This window comes from Falco peregrinus, chromosome 9, assembly GCF_023634155.1.
Source record: "Falco peregrinus isolate bFalPer1 chromosome 9, bFalPer1.pri, whole genome shotgun sequence".
NCBI lineage: Eukaryota > Metazoa > Chordata > Aves > Falconiformes > Falconidae > Falco > Falco peregrinus.
In genome coordinates, this window is record NC_073729.1 from 19,680,477 (window position 1) to 19,696,814 (window position 16,338).

Consider the following 16,338-nt stretch of genomic DNA (forward strand, 5'->3'; position numbering starts at 1 on the left):
AGGTAGGGCCGGGGGCGCTGATGAATGAGATTTTATTGAGAAGAGACGTGAGAATGCGAGAAAAAGAGGAAAAAAAAAAAAGTTTTTATAATAAAAATCTGGGAAAAAAAACCCCAAGATCCAACTCCACCTCATTTCGGGGGTGGCAGAGGTGTCTCCGCACCCGCTTAGGGGCACCCTGCCCCATGCCCTGTCACCCCCGGGGGGCTGCCCTTGTGCCCTGCGGGGAGGGGGGGGGGGGCAGGGGCAGCGCTGGGGGTCGGATCCTCGTGAGTGACCTTGGCCATGCCCGTGTCGTGGGCCTGTGCAGGCAGCACCCCCCGTCCGCAGCGCCCGGGGGTCTCCGTTCGTGCCGCTGCCGTGGGACGGAGCGCGGCAGCCGCCCCAGCCCGGGAGTGCCGGTGCTGCGCGGGGCTGGGGCCGGAGAACGGGGTTGGGGGGGGGGGGGGGGGGGGCGGGGGAGGGGGCCGGGCGGTGGGTACTCACCGCGGGGCTGGGGGGAGGGGGGTCCCGGGGTGCCGCAGACCCGCGCGGTGCCCAGCAGGAGATGCCGGGTAGGGGGCAGCCCCCGGTACCGGGGCAGCTGCGGGGTGACGGGTCCCCAGCGCGGGGCGGGCCGGGGGATCCCGGTGCCAACTCCGGCGACGGGCGGCCTCGCCGCGGGATGCGCCCCGGGGCGCGGTACCGGGGGCGGGGTCCAGCGTCCCGCAATGCCCGGTGCAACGTTCCGGGTGCCGGTGCCTCGGCCGCCGTGTCCGTTGCCCGGTTCTGGGTACCGGTGCCCCGCCGTGCCCGGTGCTGCCGATGCCCCGCCGTTCCCGCTGCCGGATGCCGGTGCCTCCCCGTGCCCGGTGCCGGATGCCGGTGCCCCCCGCCCCGTTCCCGGTGCCGGATGCCGGTGCCCCCCGGTGTCGGGTGCCGGTGCCCCGCCGTGCCCGGTGCCGGATGCCCGGTGCCGGTGCACCCCCCCGTGCCCGGTGCCGGATGGCGGTGCTTCCCCGGTGCCGGATGCCGGTGGCCGCCCGGCGCCGGGTGCCGGTGCCCCCCCGTGCCCGGTGCCGGGTGCCGGTGCCCCGCCGTGCCCGGTGCCGGCCCCGCCCCGCGCCGCCGCGCTGCGCCGCCGCCGCCGCCCCCGCGCGCAGCCATTGCGGGCAGGCCCGGCGCTGCGGCCCGTCCGCCCGCGCTGCCCGGCGCGGCCCCGGGGACATGGTGGCGGGATGGCCCGGCCCGCCGACACCTTCCCGCTGCACCGCCTCGTCTGGCACAACCGGCACCAGGCGCTGGACAGCGCCCTGCGCTCCGGAACGGTGGGCGTCGCCGGCACCGGCACACCGGCACGGCGGGGGCACCGGCACCGAGCGCCCCCCCCCGCGCCCCGCCGCCACCGGGCAGCGGGCCCTCCGCGGGCTGGGGGGGGAGCGGAGGGGACCCGGGCACCGGGAGCGCCCGGGTGGGGGCCGGGGGGGGGAGGGCAGCGCGGGCGGGCGCGGTGGGAGAATGGGGGAACCGGGGGTAGGGGGCTGGAGGCGCTGGGGGGACTGGGAGCACTGGGGGGAATGAGGGCACAGTGGGCCCAGAGCACTGGGGGGGACTGGGAGTGCTGGAGGGGCTGGGAGAACTGGGGGGGGACTGAGGACACAGAGGACTGGGAGCACTGGAGGGACTGGAGACATAGAGGGAGACTTTAGGCGCTAGGGGACTTGAAGCACTGGGGGAACTGGGGGCATAGGGGGGACTGGGAGCATGGCAAGGGACTGGGAGCACTGGGGAAAATGAGAGCATGGTGGATCCGGAGCACTGGGGGGGACTGGAGGCACTGAGAGTACTGGGGAGAACTGGGGGCACTAGGGGGACCCAGAGCACTAGTGGGGGCTGGGAGCACTAGGGAAGACTGGGAGCACTGGGGGGGGACTGGGAGCACTAGGGCAGGGGGAAGTGGGAGCAGTGGAGGGATTTGGGGTACAGGGCACTGGGGGGCACAGTGCACTGGGAGCAGTAGGTGGGACTGGGAGCATAAGGGAAGACTGGGAGTACTGGAGGGACTGGGGGCACTGGGATACTAGGGGACTGTAGCACCAGGGGGCTGGAAGCAACTGGGAGCACTGGGATCGGGGTTCTACGGGTGCTGGAACAGGAGCTTTGGAAGTACAGGAAGACTGGGGGCTCTGAGGTACTGGGGCACTGGGAGAAGAGGGGACTGGGAGCACTGCGGGGACTGGTGGCACCGGGACAGGGCAACTGGGAGTACTTTAGATAGAGAAGAACTGGGAAACTGGGGGCACTGGGCCTTGGGACCATGGGGGATGCAGAGATGGGAGCAGGAGGGCACTGGGGGCGGGCACCCTGGGGGCACAGGGACGAGCTGTGGGGTGCCAGGGGGCACTGGGGTGGGGGTGGGGGTGCCTGGGAAACCCCAAGCCAGCGGCCGTGACCTTGCCTGAACGTGTAGCACGACGTGGAGCTGACGGACCCCCGTGGCCGGACCCCGCTGGAGCTGGCCGTGTCCCTGGGCCACCTGGAGTCGGTGCGGGTGCTGCTGCGGCACAACGCCAACGTGGGCCGGGAGAACGCCAACGGCTGGACAGGTACGTGGGCACAGGGGCCCCCCAGGGCGGGGGGCGCGGTGACGGGGCACTGGCTGTGCCCGGCTGATGGCGCTCCGTGCCCCAGTGCTGCAGGAGGCGGTGAGCACGGGGGACCCCGAGATGGTGCAGCTGGTCCTCCAGTACCGTGACTACCAGCGGGCGACGCGGCGGCTCGCCGGCATCCCCGAGCTGCTCAGCAAACTGCGCCGGGTATGAGCTTGCCCTGGGTGGGCACCCCCACCCCCAGGCCCACCCCCCAGCACAGGGGTCCCAGCAGGCTGGGGGCTCGGGCAGAGGGGAGCCCCTGGACCCCCTGCCAAGTCTTCCCAGGACTCCGGTCTCTTCCATGACTCCACTCTTTCCCCAGAGACCCCCTGCTTACCCTGCCCTACCAGCACCACCACCACCCCCCCCAGCACCCCACTCCCTCAGGACCTCCCGATCGCTGCCTGGGACCTCCATCCCTGTCCCCAGGACTCCCCATCTCCCCAGTAATCCCAGCAGAGCCCCCGCAGTTCCTCCAGGCTCCCCCTCGCTGTGTCAGCTGGCTGCTCCATGACCCCCTCATCTCTTCCAGGCATCTGACTTCTACGTGGAGATGAAGTGGGAATTCACCAGCTGGGGTGAGTGGGGCTGGGGGCCAGGGGGGCTAGAGGGGCACCACCCCCGCTGTGCCACTGATGGGGTACACGTGCCCGCAGTGCCGCTGGTCTCCAAGGTGTGCCCCAGCGATGTGTACCGCGTCTGGAAGCGGGGCGAGAGCCTGCGGGTCGACACCACGCTGCTGGGCTTCGAGCACATGACGTGGCAGCGCGGCCGCCGCAGCTACATCTTCAAGGGTGAAGGTCAGCTCCAGCTCCGGCGGGACACCCTGGGGCCCCACATACCCTCAGGGACCCTCTAGTGACCCTGGGGAGCCCCCAGACCTCGTGCACTATGAGTACTCCCCCCATAAGGACCCCATATCACCTATAGGGACCCCCTGGGGACCGCAGTTGCCCCTCCTGGCAGTGCTAAGGACCACCTCAGCCCCCATATACCAGGGCTCTCAGTCCCCTGCCAGGACCCCCAGTTCCCCGCTGGCCCCCCCAGATACCCCTGAGATGCAGTGCCCCCAGGCTGGGGGTTCGGGGTATCATGGGGTGCCAGATGCCAACCCAGACACAGGTGGCAGGGTGGCAGTGGCAGGTGCTGACCCGTGTCCCCGTGCGCAGACGAGGGAGCGGTGGTGATGGAGGTGGACCACGACAAGCAGGTGGTCTACACCGAGACGCTGGCTCTGGCCCTGCATGAGCCCGACCTGCTGCTGGCGGCCATGCAGCCCTCGGAGGAGCACGTGGCCGGGCGGCTGACGTCCCCCATCGTCTCCACACACCTCGACACCAGGAACATCGCCTTCGAGCGGTGGGCTGCCACCCCGGGAGGGTGCTGGGGGGCACGGGGGGGGGCACCATGGCGGAGCCTGGCACGGCGGGAGGGGGCTGTGCGAGGGCTGCCACAGGGGAACGGTGTGCGAAGGGGAAGGAAACGCTTGTGCAAGAGGGCGAGCGGCATGTGGGGAGCTCCCCCCTCCCCACCCCCACCCCCTGCTGCAGGGAGCTGATGCCTCCCCCCATCCTCAGGAACAAGTCAGGGATCTGGGGCTGGCGCTCGGAGAAGATGGAGGTGGTCAGCGGCTATGAGGCCAAGGTGGGCACAGCCGGGAGGGGATAGGGGGGAGGACCCCCCCTGTCCAGTGCGCACCGGGGCTGATCCTGTCCCCCGGCAGGTGTACAGCGCCAGCAACGTGGAACTGGTCACCAAGACAAGGACAGAGCACCTGTCCGACCAGGACAAGTCACGTAGCAAAGGTGACAGCCCCATCAGCCAATCAGGGGGCCCGCCTAGTGTGGGGACGTGCCCCCCCCCCCCTCCTAGTGCAAGGCCCGCGCCCTAGTGCAAGGCCCACCCCCTTCCTGGGTGGGATGCGCCAGGCATTGGGTGCCACACTGGGTGCTGGGTGGGACATGGGTCAGGCATGGGACAGTGTGTGGGGTGTCACCCATCAGGCATGGGACACTGGGTGCTGCATGTGACGTGTCAGGTGTGGGACACCGTGGGTGCTGGGTGTGACACATCCATCAGGCATGGGGCACCATGTGGGGTGTCATCCATCAGGCGTGGGACACCGTGGGTGCTGGGTGTGACGTGTCAGGTGTGGGACAGCATGTGGGGTGTGACCCCTCAGGCATGGGGTCTGCTGGGCATCACCCATCAGGCGTGGGACACTGCGGGTGCTGGGTATCACCTATCAGGTGTGGGACCCCATGCAGGGTGTGACCCGTGACAGCGCAGGCAACTGTGGGGGTGCTGTGCCCCCTGCCTATGCTGCACCCCTGCACCTTCCCTCTCCACCTGGCCAGGCTCCAGGACCCCCTTCCACTCCTTCCTGGGCATCGCGCAGCAACATGGCACCCACAACGGGGTGAGTGGCTGGGGGGGGGGGGTCCCCCAGGGGCTGGGGTGTCCCCCACAGTGCTGGGGATCCCCAGGAACAGGGCTGAGGGGTGCTGCTGCCGCCACAGGCACCCGTGCTGCAGGCTGCCAGCCCCACCAACCCCACGGCCATCACCCCCGAGGAGTACTTCGACCCCCACTTCGACCTGGAGACCCGCAACATCGGGCGCCCCATTGAGATGTCCAGCAAGGTGCAGAGGTGAGGCCACCACCCCGGGGTGCCGGGGTCCCAGGGATGTGGTGCTGGGGTGACAGGGAGACGATGCAGGACGGTGACATGGCCCTAGGGTGGTGGGACCCATGGGGTTGGTGATGTGGCCCCCCGGGATGTAGCACTGGGGTGTAGGGACCCAGTGAGGGTGGTGAGCCAGTCCCTGGGAGGTGGCACTGGAGTGGCAGGGCACCGTGGGGGTGGTGACAAGGTCCTGGGGACATGACACTGGTTGTTGGGATCCTTGGGGGTGGTGGTGGGGTCCTAAGGGATGTGGCGCTGGGTGTCAGGAGCCATGGGGGTGGGGGTGGGGTCCCAGGGGCCATGGCGGGGTTCCCGTGCCCACGCTGGTGCTCGGGCAGGTTCAAGGCAACGCTGTGGCTGTGCGAGCAGCACCCGCTGTCACTGGCGGAGCAGGTGACGCCCATCATCGACCTCATGGCCATCTCCAACGCCCACTTCGCCAAACTGCGCGATTTCATCACCCTCAAGTTGCCCCCTGGCTTCCCTGTCAAGATCGGTGAGGGTGGGGTGGGGTGGGGCAGGGCAGGGTAGGGGCCTATCCAGGGGCGGGGCCACTGACCCCTGTATCCTCAGAGATTCCCCTCTTCCACGTGCTCAACGCCCGCATCACCTTCAGCAACCTCTGTGGGTGCGACCAGCCGCTGGGCTCCGTGCGGGTGTGCGCCCCTACCCAGCCCCCAGGTGCCCACCCCCCTGGCACCCAGCCCCCTGGTTCCAGAGGTGAGGCTGGGGGGCTGCTGTGGGATGTGGGGTGCCTTGGGGCTGCGGGGCTCTGGGGGTAGGGGTCCTCCCAGAGCTGGTGGCTGTGGGTGCGGGGTGCTGGGCACTGGGGGGGATGTCTGGATGTAGGGTGCTGCCGGGTGCTCTGGGGCGGGGGTGCTGGGTACCACCAGGCTGGGCATGGGGCACAGGGTGGTGGGTGCTGTGGGGTGCCATGGGCCCCCCATGGGTCACAGGGTGGTGTGGCCATGGGCTGGGAGTGCAGGGTGCTGTGGGGTGCTCAGGGGCACAGAGCACCCATGGGTGTGGGTGCCATGGGTGCAGGGTACTATGGGATGCCGTGAGGTGCCATGGGACACTGTGAGGTGCTGCGGATGTGGGGTGCCATGGGATGCCATGGGGTGCCGTTGGACACTGGGGTGCCATGGGCACGGGGTGCCATGGGGTGCTGTGGGATGGCACAAGGTGCTGTGAGACACCACAGCGTGCCATGTGATGCCACAGGGTGCCACAGGATGCTGGTGAAATGTCGGGTGCAGAGTGCTGTGGGCTGCCACAGGGTGTCGTGGGACACTGCGGGGTGCCATGGGGTACAGGGTGTTCTGGGACACCAGCAGGGTGTCACGGGACACTGTGGGGTGCCATGGGTGCCGTGGGCTGCCGCGCAGTGCTCAGGGCACCCCATGGGTGGGCGTTGCGGCAGGCTGGCCCTTCCCGTGCGAGGTGGAGGCGGGGGTGTTCGAGGTGCCAGCAGGGTACACGGTGCTGGGCGCGGGGCGCAGCGAGCCCCTGCGGGACGAGGACGACGACCTGCTGCAGTTCGCCATCCAGCAGAGCCTGCTCGATGCCGGCACTGAGACTGACCAGGTGGGACCCCCCACCCCACTCCGCTGCGGGCCTGGCTCCGCCCTCCCGCCTTGGCCCCGCCCCCGGGTGCAGGCCCCGCCCCTCAGCCCCACCCCCCGCAGGTGACCATTTGGGAGGCGCTGACCAACACCCGCCCCGGCGCTGACCCGCCGCCCTACGACGAGGCCCTGCAGCTGGAGCGGTGGGGCTGGGCCCAGGGGGCCTCGAAGGGGCAGGGTGGGGCAAGGGGTGGGGCATGGGTGTGGTCTAGAGGGGAGGGGCTGCCTGATCCCGGGTGGGTGTGGTTGTAGTGGGCGTGGCTAACAGCAGGAGTGGGTGTGGTTGTATTGGGTGTGGCTAACAGCAGGAGTGGGTGTGGCTGTAGTGGGCGTGGCTGGCAGCAATGGTGGATGTGGCTAGCAGACAAGCAGGACCATCAGAGGGATGGGCGTGGCTATGATGGGCAGGGCTAAGAGCAGGGGTGGGCGTGACTAGCAGGTGGGCAGGGCTAACCACGGGGTGGGTGTGGTTATAATGGGCAGGGTTAACAGCAGGAGTGGGTGTGGCTATAGTGGGTGGGGATAATGGCGGGGTGGGTGTGGCTAGCAGATGGGTGAGGCCTGCGGAGGTGTGTGGCTGCCCAGCGCAGGGTGGAGCTGTGAAGTAGGCGTGGCTACCTGGGGTGGGACACGGGTGGGCCGCTGTGGGCATGGCCTCGGCAAGGGGGCGTGGCCACAGCGGTTCTCCCCACAGGGCCCTGCAGGAGAGCATGCTGCTGCAGGCGGGCCCCAGCACCGACCCCCCGGCAGCCGGGACCCCCCCCGGGGCAGGCGGTGGTAGCCCCCCGGCATCCTCCGGCTACAGCAGCTTTGCGGAGCAGCTGCGGCTGGCCATGGCACTCTCGGAGCAGGAGCAGGAGGAGCAGGAGCGACGCCGGCGTGAGGAGGATGAGGAGCTGCAGCGCATCCTGCGCCTCTCCCTCACCGACAAGTAGTGCCGGGGTGCTCGTCACGGGGACAGGGACATCCCACCGGGAGGACACCCCACGCAGGGACAAGGGACGCCCCACTGGCACTGCTTCACCCAGGGACCGCCAGGCACAGCCTCACACGGGGACACCCCGGCGTGGGCACCATCCTGTACTGGGACACCCCAACACGGGCACAGCCGGTGCCGGGGTGGCACCCCCGTGCCAGGGACCCCCCTGATGTGGGCACAGTTCCCACACGGGGGGAATTGATCCAGGGATCCTCCTACCCCCAGGACCCCCGATCCAGGGATCCTCTCCTGTCAGACTCAAACCTTAGCCCAGGGACCCTGATCTGGGGACCCCTTACCCCAGGGACACCTCTATCCCCAGGACCCCCACCCTAGGGACCCCCACCCAAGGGATCCCCCTCCTCTTCAGTGTTGTACATTGACCCCATGAGGGGCAGGACGGACCTGGGGGTCCCCGTGGGAGGTGGCTGACCCCAATGTAAAGGCACCCCACTGCGGGGGCTGTGAGGCCAGGCAGGGACCCCCAGGCCTCATTCCTCGGTAGGGGGGGGCTGGGGGTATGTATGTACATATACATATACATATATATATATACATGGATGTGTGCGGTGTGTGTCTGGCAGGGCCGCTGAGGGGGCATGGCCCAGGGGGAGAGGCCTGGGGAAATGGGCAGACCCTGCAGGATGGGCACTGGTGGGATCCCCCTTTGCCCCCCCCAGTCCTGCCCTGTGCCCTCATTCCTTACCCCAAACATAATTTATTCAATCTATACTTGTGGAGAACCCCGCCCAGGGAGGGGGTGCCTGGCTGGGGACCCAGTGCTGAGCCGTGGGGTGACAAGGGGTTTGGGGGGGGCCAGGGCAATGGGGTGTCCGATGTGGGGTGGTGTGCCCCGCCACCAGTGTGGGGGTGAGGGTTCCTGGGCATAGGTCTGAGGCAGGGTGTCGGGGTGGGCCAGCACCCGTGGGGGCACGGCCAAGGGACCCACAGCAGTGCCAGGGTGAGGGGTTCCAGGGAGGGGGGGGGTCCTGGGTGCTGGGGACCCTCAGGGGTTCCTGCCTGCTGGGGACCTTGGGGGATCCGGGCTGCTGGAAGGTGAATCCTGGGGGGTCCCAGGAACATGGATGGGGGTCCAAGGTGCTGGGCACCTGGGGGGCTTCTGCCTGCTGGGAACATAGCGGGGTCTCAGGTGCTGGAGGGTGAATCTGGGGGGGTCCAGGGTCAACACGGATGGGGCTCCCGGGGCAGCACCGCTGGGGGGGTCCCGAGGACCTCGGGGAGGTCCCGCTCCGGGGAACGCCAGCCTGGGAGTTCCGGGCCCGGGACAGCCCCCCCCGCGGCCGCAGGCCGTGCCGTGCAGTGCCGTGCCCGTGCCCGTTCCCGTCCGGGCGGGGCAGCGGCGGCGCTTCCTGGTGCGGCGGGGCATGGCGCTGGTCACCGTGCGGCGGGCGGCGGGCTCCGCCGGGGGCCCCGCGGTGAGTGCGCGACGGGACGGGACCGGCGCCGTGGCTGCCCGGGGCCCCGCCGTGCGGCCGGGCCGGGGGAGCGGCTGGCGGGGGCGGGAGGCCGGTCCCGGCTCGCCCCGGCGCTCCCGTGGGAAGCGCGGCTGCCGCTGGGGCTCCCGGCGGGAGGGGGGGGGTGTCCCGGCTCCCCCGGCGGGGGGCTGTCCCTGCTGCTCCAGGCGCTCCCGGTGGGAAGTTACTGGGAGCCCAGTTGCCTCCAGCACACTTTGGGGTCTCCTCTGCTCCCGGCCGGGGGTTGCCCCGTAGTTATGTGGTGGGGGGTGGAGTGGGAGGGGTAGTTGTCCTCAGTTGCTCCCACTATTCCCAGTGCTCCCCTCACAGTGCCAGTGGCTCCCAGTGCCCCCGCGCCCCCCCCCAGGTAACTACTGGGCCTTATCTGCAGGTGTGCAGCCCAGAACCCCCCTGTGAGCACTTCTCCCCCGGGCAACGGCCAGCCAGGGTGGGGGGCACAGGGCAAGGACCCCCCCCTGGCATCCCAAGGCTGATCCCCAGGGACATACCTCCCCAGTAGGCCCCCTCCAGGGTCCCCCCCCCGCTCCCCCCCCAGGGCTCTGCCGGTGCCCCATGCTGCTGGAGGGGGTGAGTCAGGCAGGGTGTCGCTGGCCCATGGTGTGTGCTGGGGATGCTTGCTGGGCCCCCCAGGCATGGTCCATGCCCCGGGGTCATGCTCCCCGGGGGGCACTGCCCGCCCCCCCCCCCCCCCCCCCCGATGCTTTGCAGGAGGAAGATGCACCCAGGCGTGGCCAGCTACAGCGGCGGTGAGAAGGGGCTCCAAAGGCACAGGATGGGGTACACGGGTCACCAGGGTGGGGAGGGGACACAGCTACCCCCCTGAGGAGCATTTCCCCACCCCATGGTGCCCCAGCCCCCCAGCTCTCCCCCACCTCGGAAGAGGGCTCTGAGGGTACCCTGGCCGCAAAGGCTGGGCCCCACATCCCGCTCAGGACCCTCCTGCCCCCCAGGCAGAGCTTCGTCATGGTCAAGGGGGCTGCCCTGCTGCTGCCTGCCGAGGAGCCGCTGGTGTCTGAGCCCCCCCAAGCTGCACCCCCCGGCCAGGTCCCGGGGCGTCAGGAGCAGCACCTGCAGCTCATGATGCAGCTGCTTCGCCCCCAGGATGCCATCCAGCTGGTAGGGCACAGGGTGGTGACAGGGCTGGTGACAGTGACTGTGATGGGATGGAGATGAGATGGGGACAGTGAAGAGATGGAATGGAAAGGGGACGGTATGGGATTGGTTGAGGATTGGAGATAAGATGGTGATGGGGATGTGATAGGATGGGATAAGGACAGGATGGGGACAGCACAGGATGGGACAGGGATGGGAATGGAATGAGGACAGGGTGGGATGTAATGTGGTAGGATGTGATGTGATGGTTTGAGGATGGGGATGTGATAGGATAAGGACAGTATGGGGATGGGTAAGGTATGGGATGGGGACTGGAAGGGATGCAGTGGGGTGGGATGCAATGGGATGGGTTGAGGATGGAGATGTGATTGGATAGGATAAGTACCAGATGGGGATGTAATGGGATAAGGATGGGGGCAGGATGGGATGGGGATGTGGTAGGATGGGGTAAGAACAGGATGGGGACAGCACACTTCAGGACAGGACAGGATGGGGATGGGATACAGCCCAGCCTGCCCTGCAGTGTGCTTGCTGCTCCTCCCCTGGCAATAGGGGGCAGATCTTGGGGGTGCAGGGGCTCCCCTCATTCCCCGCCCCAACCCTAGGCGGTGCGTCTGGAGTCGGTGCGGCCACGGCGGGTGCGGTACCTGCTGGTGGTGCGGCCGGAGGAGGCAGGAGCCGAGGGGCAGACAGCGCTGCTTGGTGTGGACTTTGCTCACGAGGGGTGAGTGGGAAGGGGGGGGGGCAGGGGGGGCGGTGGACGCACCCCCTGACCTCTGCCCGCCCCAGGGCCACCCGCTGCACACTGGGCATGGTGCTGCCTCTCTGGAGCGACACCCAAGTCTTCCTCGATGGTGATGGGTAAGGGGTAGGCGGGACTTCTGGGAAAGGGAGGGGCTTATGAGGGTGGGTCTCACAAAATTGGGCGAGGCCTGTGAGTAGGGGTGGTGCTGGGGTGCCCACCCTGACCCACATGTCTCCCCACGGTGCCCAGAGGGTTCAGTGTGACATCAGGGGGGCAGACCCGCATCTTCAAGCCCATCTCTGTCCAGACCATGTGGTGAGCAAGCCCCGGCTGTGACCGTGGGCAAGGGGAATGTGAGCACCACTGTGGGCACGGGGGATGTGGGTACCACCATGTTTGTGGGGGATGTGGGCACTGCTGTGGGCATGGAATGTGGGCACTGCCACAGGCATGGGGGACATGGGCACTATGGTGGGCATGGGACGTGGCCACCACCATGGTCACAGAGGACATGGGCACTGCCGTGGACATGGGATATTGCCACCGTGGTGGGCACATGGGATGCAGGTACCACCATGGGCATGGGGGATGTGGGTATCACCATGATTATGGGGGATGTGGGCATTGCCATGGACACGGGGGATGTGGGCACTGCTGCTGCGAGCACACGGGATGTGGGTACCACCACGATCAAGGGACATATGGACACTGCCATGGGCATGGGGGACGTGGGCACCACCTTGTGCATGGAGGACGTGGGCACCACTGTGGGCATGGTGGACATGGGTAGCAGTGTGGGCATGGGAGGTGCAGGCACCACCCTGGGCACAGCCAGGGCATGGGCATAGGGGCACTGCTGCAGGCACGTGGGAGTGGGGGTGTGGGGAGGGTTTGGGCACATGGACCATGGCCAGGAGAGGGGAAGTGACACCCACACACAGTGGGAAGTCAGGCCAGGGGGACACTGGCACGGCCCTGGTGAGATGCCCTGGCCACGGTGGCGGGGAGGAGCCATGGGGCGGTGCTGGGGTGGTGCAGTCGCCGCAGGTGGTGTGTGGCAGGGCCGTGCTGCAGGAGTTGCACCGCGCCTGCGAGGAGGCATCCCGCGGCGGGCACATCCCTGGGGGCCCGGCGCTGGCCTGGGCCTGTGGCTACGCAGCGGCGCTGACCTCGGAGCAGAGCTGCCTCAACGAGTGGCTGGCCATGGCCGACCTGGAGTCCGTGCGCCCCGCCTCGCCCCCGCCCCTCCGGTATGCCCCGCCCCCTGCCCCACCCACAGCCCGCTGGCCAATCAACACTGCTCCTGGGCGGGGTGGGGCTTGTGGGAAAGGGGTGTGGTCATTGGATGGGGCTCGGTTGGAAGGAGGGGCGTGGTCTGTGCTCAGGGGTGGCTAATGGAGGGGACGGGGCTTCTCATCTAGGGAGGGGCATGGGGAGGAGGGGCTTGCATTTAGGGGAGGGGCTTGGGAGCAGAGGAGGTAGGGTGTGGGCAGGGCGGGGCCCGAGTGGGGCAGGTGACACGGTGATGTGGTGGTGTGGGTGCCAGGCTGGCGGTGCCGGAGCTGTCGGAGCAGGCGGTGCGGGCGCTGCTGCGGGATGTGATGGCCACCGCTGACCTGGAGAGCGTCACCTCCAAGGAGGTGGGTGCCCACAGCCAGGGGTCCTGGTGGGGAGAGCCTGGCTCGCGGGCAGGGGCAGGCAGGCAGAGGGCCGTCCCTCACCCCGTGGCGGTGCCCAGGTGCGGGAGGAGCTGGAGCGGCGCACGGGGCACAGCTTGGCTCAGCACAAGGACTTTATCGACAATGAGATGCTGCTGGTGCTGGCACAGATGGACCGGCCCTCCCACATCTTCCCACACCTCTACCTGGTGGGCAGCAGGGCGGGCAGGGTGGGCAGGGTGGGCAGGGATGTCCCCACCCCTCACCTCTGCCACCATGCAGGGCTCCGAGTGGAACGCGGCTAACCTGGAGGAGCTGCAGCAGAACCAGTGAGTGTGGAGTGGCATGGGGTCATCTGGGCTGGCGTGGTGGGGTGGGCATGGGATCGTATGGGGTGGCATATTTGGGTCGCATGGGTCATCTGGGATGGCACAGGGTGGCACAGGGCCATCTGGGACGTCAAGGTGGGGTGGCACGAAGTCATCATGGTAGGGTGGACACAGGATCGTCATGGAGTATAATGGTGGTACAAGTATGAGGTCATCATGAGATGGTCCGGTGGGGTGGGTGTGGGCTCATCATGGGACACTGATGGTGTAAGTATGGGGTCACTGTGGGACACCCATTGGGGTGGGCATGGTGTCCTTGGAGGGCACACAGCAGGGTGGGCACGGGGTCACCATGGGCCATTAGTGAGGTGGGTGCAGCAGGACTGTGGCACCATGGTGGGGTGGACGTGGGGCACCGGGGGCATCCATCAGGGTGGGCATGGTGGCGTGATGGGGCTGGTGGCAGGTGGGCATGGGGCACTGCGGGGCACCCCATAGAGTACAGGCCGAGCCCCAACCCTGCATGCTGGCTGTGCCCCCTGCCCGTGGCACCACAGGGTCACCCACATCCTGAACGTGGCGCGGGAGATCGACAACTTCTTCCCTGCGCTGTTCACCTACATGAACGTGCGGGTGTATGACGAGGAGACAGCCCAGCTCCTGCCCCACTGGAATGACACCTTCCTCTTCCTCTCCCGCGTCCGGTCAGTGGGGCCAGGGCAGCCCCAGGGCACGGGGCGGGGGGACATCAGGGGCATACAAGGGGGGGCCAGGGTGTGAGGTGCATGGAGGGGCAGGGGCTGGAGGCAGCAGCAGGCTGGGTGGGGGATGGGGGGGGTGTAACTGGTCAGGTGTCTTGATGACTGAGGCGGTGGGGGACATCGGGGCACTGGGAGTCCTAGGGACAGTGGGAGCTCTGGGGCATTGGGTCTGTGGACATTGGGGGTCCCGGGGGCCAGGGAGTCCTGGGGACATGGGGAGCCCTGTGGCACTAATGCCCTGGGGACAGTGGTAGCACTGGGGAAAGGGGACCAATGGGCACAGGGAGCACTGGGGACATGGGGAACCTTGGAGCAACGATGACACTGGGAACAGGGGACCCATGGGGCATGGGGAGCACTGGGACACTGGTGCACTGGGGACAGTGGGAGCCCTGGGACATGGGATCCCTGGGGACACGGGAAGCCCTGGGACATGGGGTCCCTGGGGACATGGGGAGCACCGGGAGCTCAGTGGCAGTGCGGGTGGGTGCTGCAGGGCCGGTGGGGGCCGGGTGCTGGTGCACTGCCGCATGGGGCTGAGCCGCTCGGCAGCCACGGTGCTGGCCTACGCCATGAAGGAGTTCGGGTGGCCCCTGGAGCGGGCGCTGCGGCACGTCCGGCACTGCCGCCCCGGCGTCCTGCCCAACCCCGGCTTCATGCGCCAGCTAGACTTCTACCAGGGCATCCTGCAAGCCAGGTGGGTGGGGCGAGGGGTGGGGTGGGACACGCCCATGAGTGGGGTGGGTGCGGCCGGTGCAACTCTGCCCCTATGTGCAAGAGAGGGCGTGGCCTTCTGTGACCACACCCCCTTGGGCTGGGCAGGGTTGGCTTTGACTGTGACGGCTTGGGTGGTGTGGGTGGAGCCTGTTGTGGCCACGCCTCTTTTCCCATGGGATGGGCAGAATTTCCTATGCCCACGCCCTTTTTGTGGTGGTGGGTGTGGCTTCCTATGACCACGCCCATCTGGTAGGGGTAAGCTTCCTATGGCCACGCCCCTTTCATGTGGCCAGGTGGGGCTTCCTGTGGTCACACCCCTTTTGTGAGGGGTAGGCGGGGTTTCTGTGGCCGTGCCCCAGTGGGCGGGGTGGCCACGGAGGCGGAGCTTGTGGGACCCCTGCTCCACCACAGAAGGGGCGTGGGCCGCCGCTGACAGTAGGTGTGTGGCAGCCGGCACAGCAGCCTGTGGGAGCCCCGGGTGGCCGAACAGGCAGCCCAGCCCCAGCCAGGCCCGGAGGCCAGCCCAGGAGGCCTGTCCCCGGCCCCCTCCCCGCAGCCCGCTGAGGAGGTGAGTGGGGGGGGCCTGCTGGGGACCTCCCAGCGCCCCCGCATCTCCCTCTGCGCCGTCATGCGGAGCATTAGCCAGCTGGAGCCCCCTGAGCCCCCCGAGCTGCCAGGGGAGCCCCTCGCCGAGGAGGTGAGTGCGGGGCAGGAGGTGACCGGAGGGGCTGGGGGCACAGAGCTGTGGCACTGGCTGAGCCCCACAGTGTCCCCCCCTCCCCTGCAGGTGTTCGAGGCCACGAAGGCAGCAGCAGGGGGTGATGTGGTGGGGGTCCAGCCCAACCCCCGGCCCTCCTCTCGGCCCCGCCGCGTGGTACGCCAGGCCAGCCTGGATGGTGGCCCTGCTCCCGCCGAGGACCCCTCCCCTACAGCTGACCCTGCCCCCCATCTCCCCTCCACTCCCCCCCTTACTCCGTAACCCTGTAGGGGGTGGGGCAGCCCGCTGCTATGCCCCCCGGGGACCAGCTGCCACCCGCACCAGCAATAAAGAGTGGAAATGGCTGCCCTGGCGTGGGTCCTGCCCGCGGGGGTCTCTGCAAGCCCCAGGGACAAGCGTGGGACCCTCCCGCCAGGCCCTGCCCAGCTGCGGGGCATAGGCCACTGCTCAGCTTGCCGTCAGTAGCGGCCAGAATGAACACGACGGCATTGAGTGGGAAAGGGACAGCGGGTGTTGCGTGCTGCCCTGGCGCGCAGCGGCGAGACGCAAGCACGACGCTCGGCCGCCATCTTGTGCGTTGGGCGGGCGGGGCGCGCATGCGCCGGGGGGCAGGGCGGGAACTGCAGCTCCCGGCGGGCCTTGCGCGGGATGGGGCCTTGCGCTTGCGCGCCGGGTCCTTCCGGGTTGCTACGGCAACGCGCGCAGGCCTGCCTCAGCCCCAGCGGCCTGGGCCGCGGCCGGGACAGGCCCGGGGACCGGCCGCGGAGGAGTGAAGCGGCGCAGGGAGCTGGCAGCCCGCTGTAGTTGTAGCGGCGGGGCAGGCCGGGCGCTGGGGAGGCGGTGGGGGCAGGCTGTCATGGCGCGCCCCCAGGTATAAGAGG

At 68.7% G+C, this 16,338-nt stretch overlaps 2 protein-coding genes across 4 annotated transcripts; both read left to right on the forward strand.

Moving 5' to 3' along the window:
* The first annotated feature begins 1,116 nt into the window (after positions 1-1,116).
* ANKRD13D (ankyrin repeat domain 13D) lies at positions 1,117-8,455 on the forward strand. 2 transcript variants are annotated; one of them, XM_055814645.1, is made up of 15 exons: positions 1,117-1,307; positions 2,450-2,585; positions 2,671-2,795; positions 3,163-3,208; positions 3,287-3,430; positions 3,800-3,989; positions 4,208-4,274; positions 4,354-4,435; positions 4,988-5,049; positions 5,150-5,280; positions 5,655-5,812; positions 5,890-6,036; positions 6,740-6,903; positions 6,990-7,084; positions 7,636-8,455. In XM_055814645.1, exons 1-15 carry the CDS (start codon positions 1,218-1,220, stop codon positions 7,874-7,876), a joined length of 1,878 nt encoding a protein of 625 aa, XP_055670620.1. In that variant the 5' UTR covers positions 1,117-1,217; the 3' UTR covers positions 7,877-8,455. The 2 variants fall into 2 exon arrangements, with proteins under 2 accessions (XP_055670620.1, XP_055670621.1); XM_055814646.1 differs by having other exon boundaries at positions 7,005-7,084.
* A 775-nt stretch (positions 8,456-9,230) lies between these two features.
* On the forward strand, positions 9,231-16,087 carry SSH3 (slingshot protein phosphatase 3). 2 transcript variants are annotated; one of them, XM_055814381.1, is made up of 14 exons: positions 9,231-9,356; positions 10,125-10,162; positions 10,367-10,532; positions 11,135-11,253; positions 11,319-11,390; positions 11,524-11,589; positions 12,336-12,524; positions 12,821-12,914; positions 13,013-13,141; positions 13,215-13,261; positions 13,819-13,965; positions 14,519-14,719; positions 15,190-15,436; positions 15,507-16,087. In XM_055814381.1, the coding sequence occupies exons 1-14, from the start codon at positions 9,306-9,308 to the stop codon at positions 15,894-15,896; spliced, it is 1,956 nt and encodes a 651-aa protein (XP_055670356.1). In that variant the 5' UTR covers positions 9,231-9,305; the 3' UTR covers positions 15,897-16,087. The 2 variants fall into 2 exon arrangements, with proteins under 2 accessions (XP_055670356.1, XP_055670357.1); XM_055814382.1 differs by having other exon boundaries at positions 15,527-15,801.
* Positions 16,088-16,338: the final 251 nt, after the last annotated feature.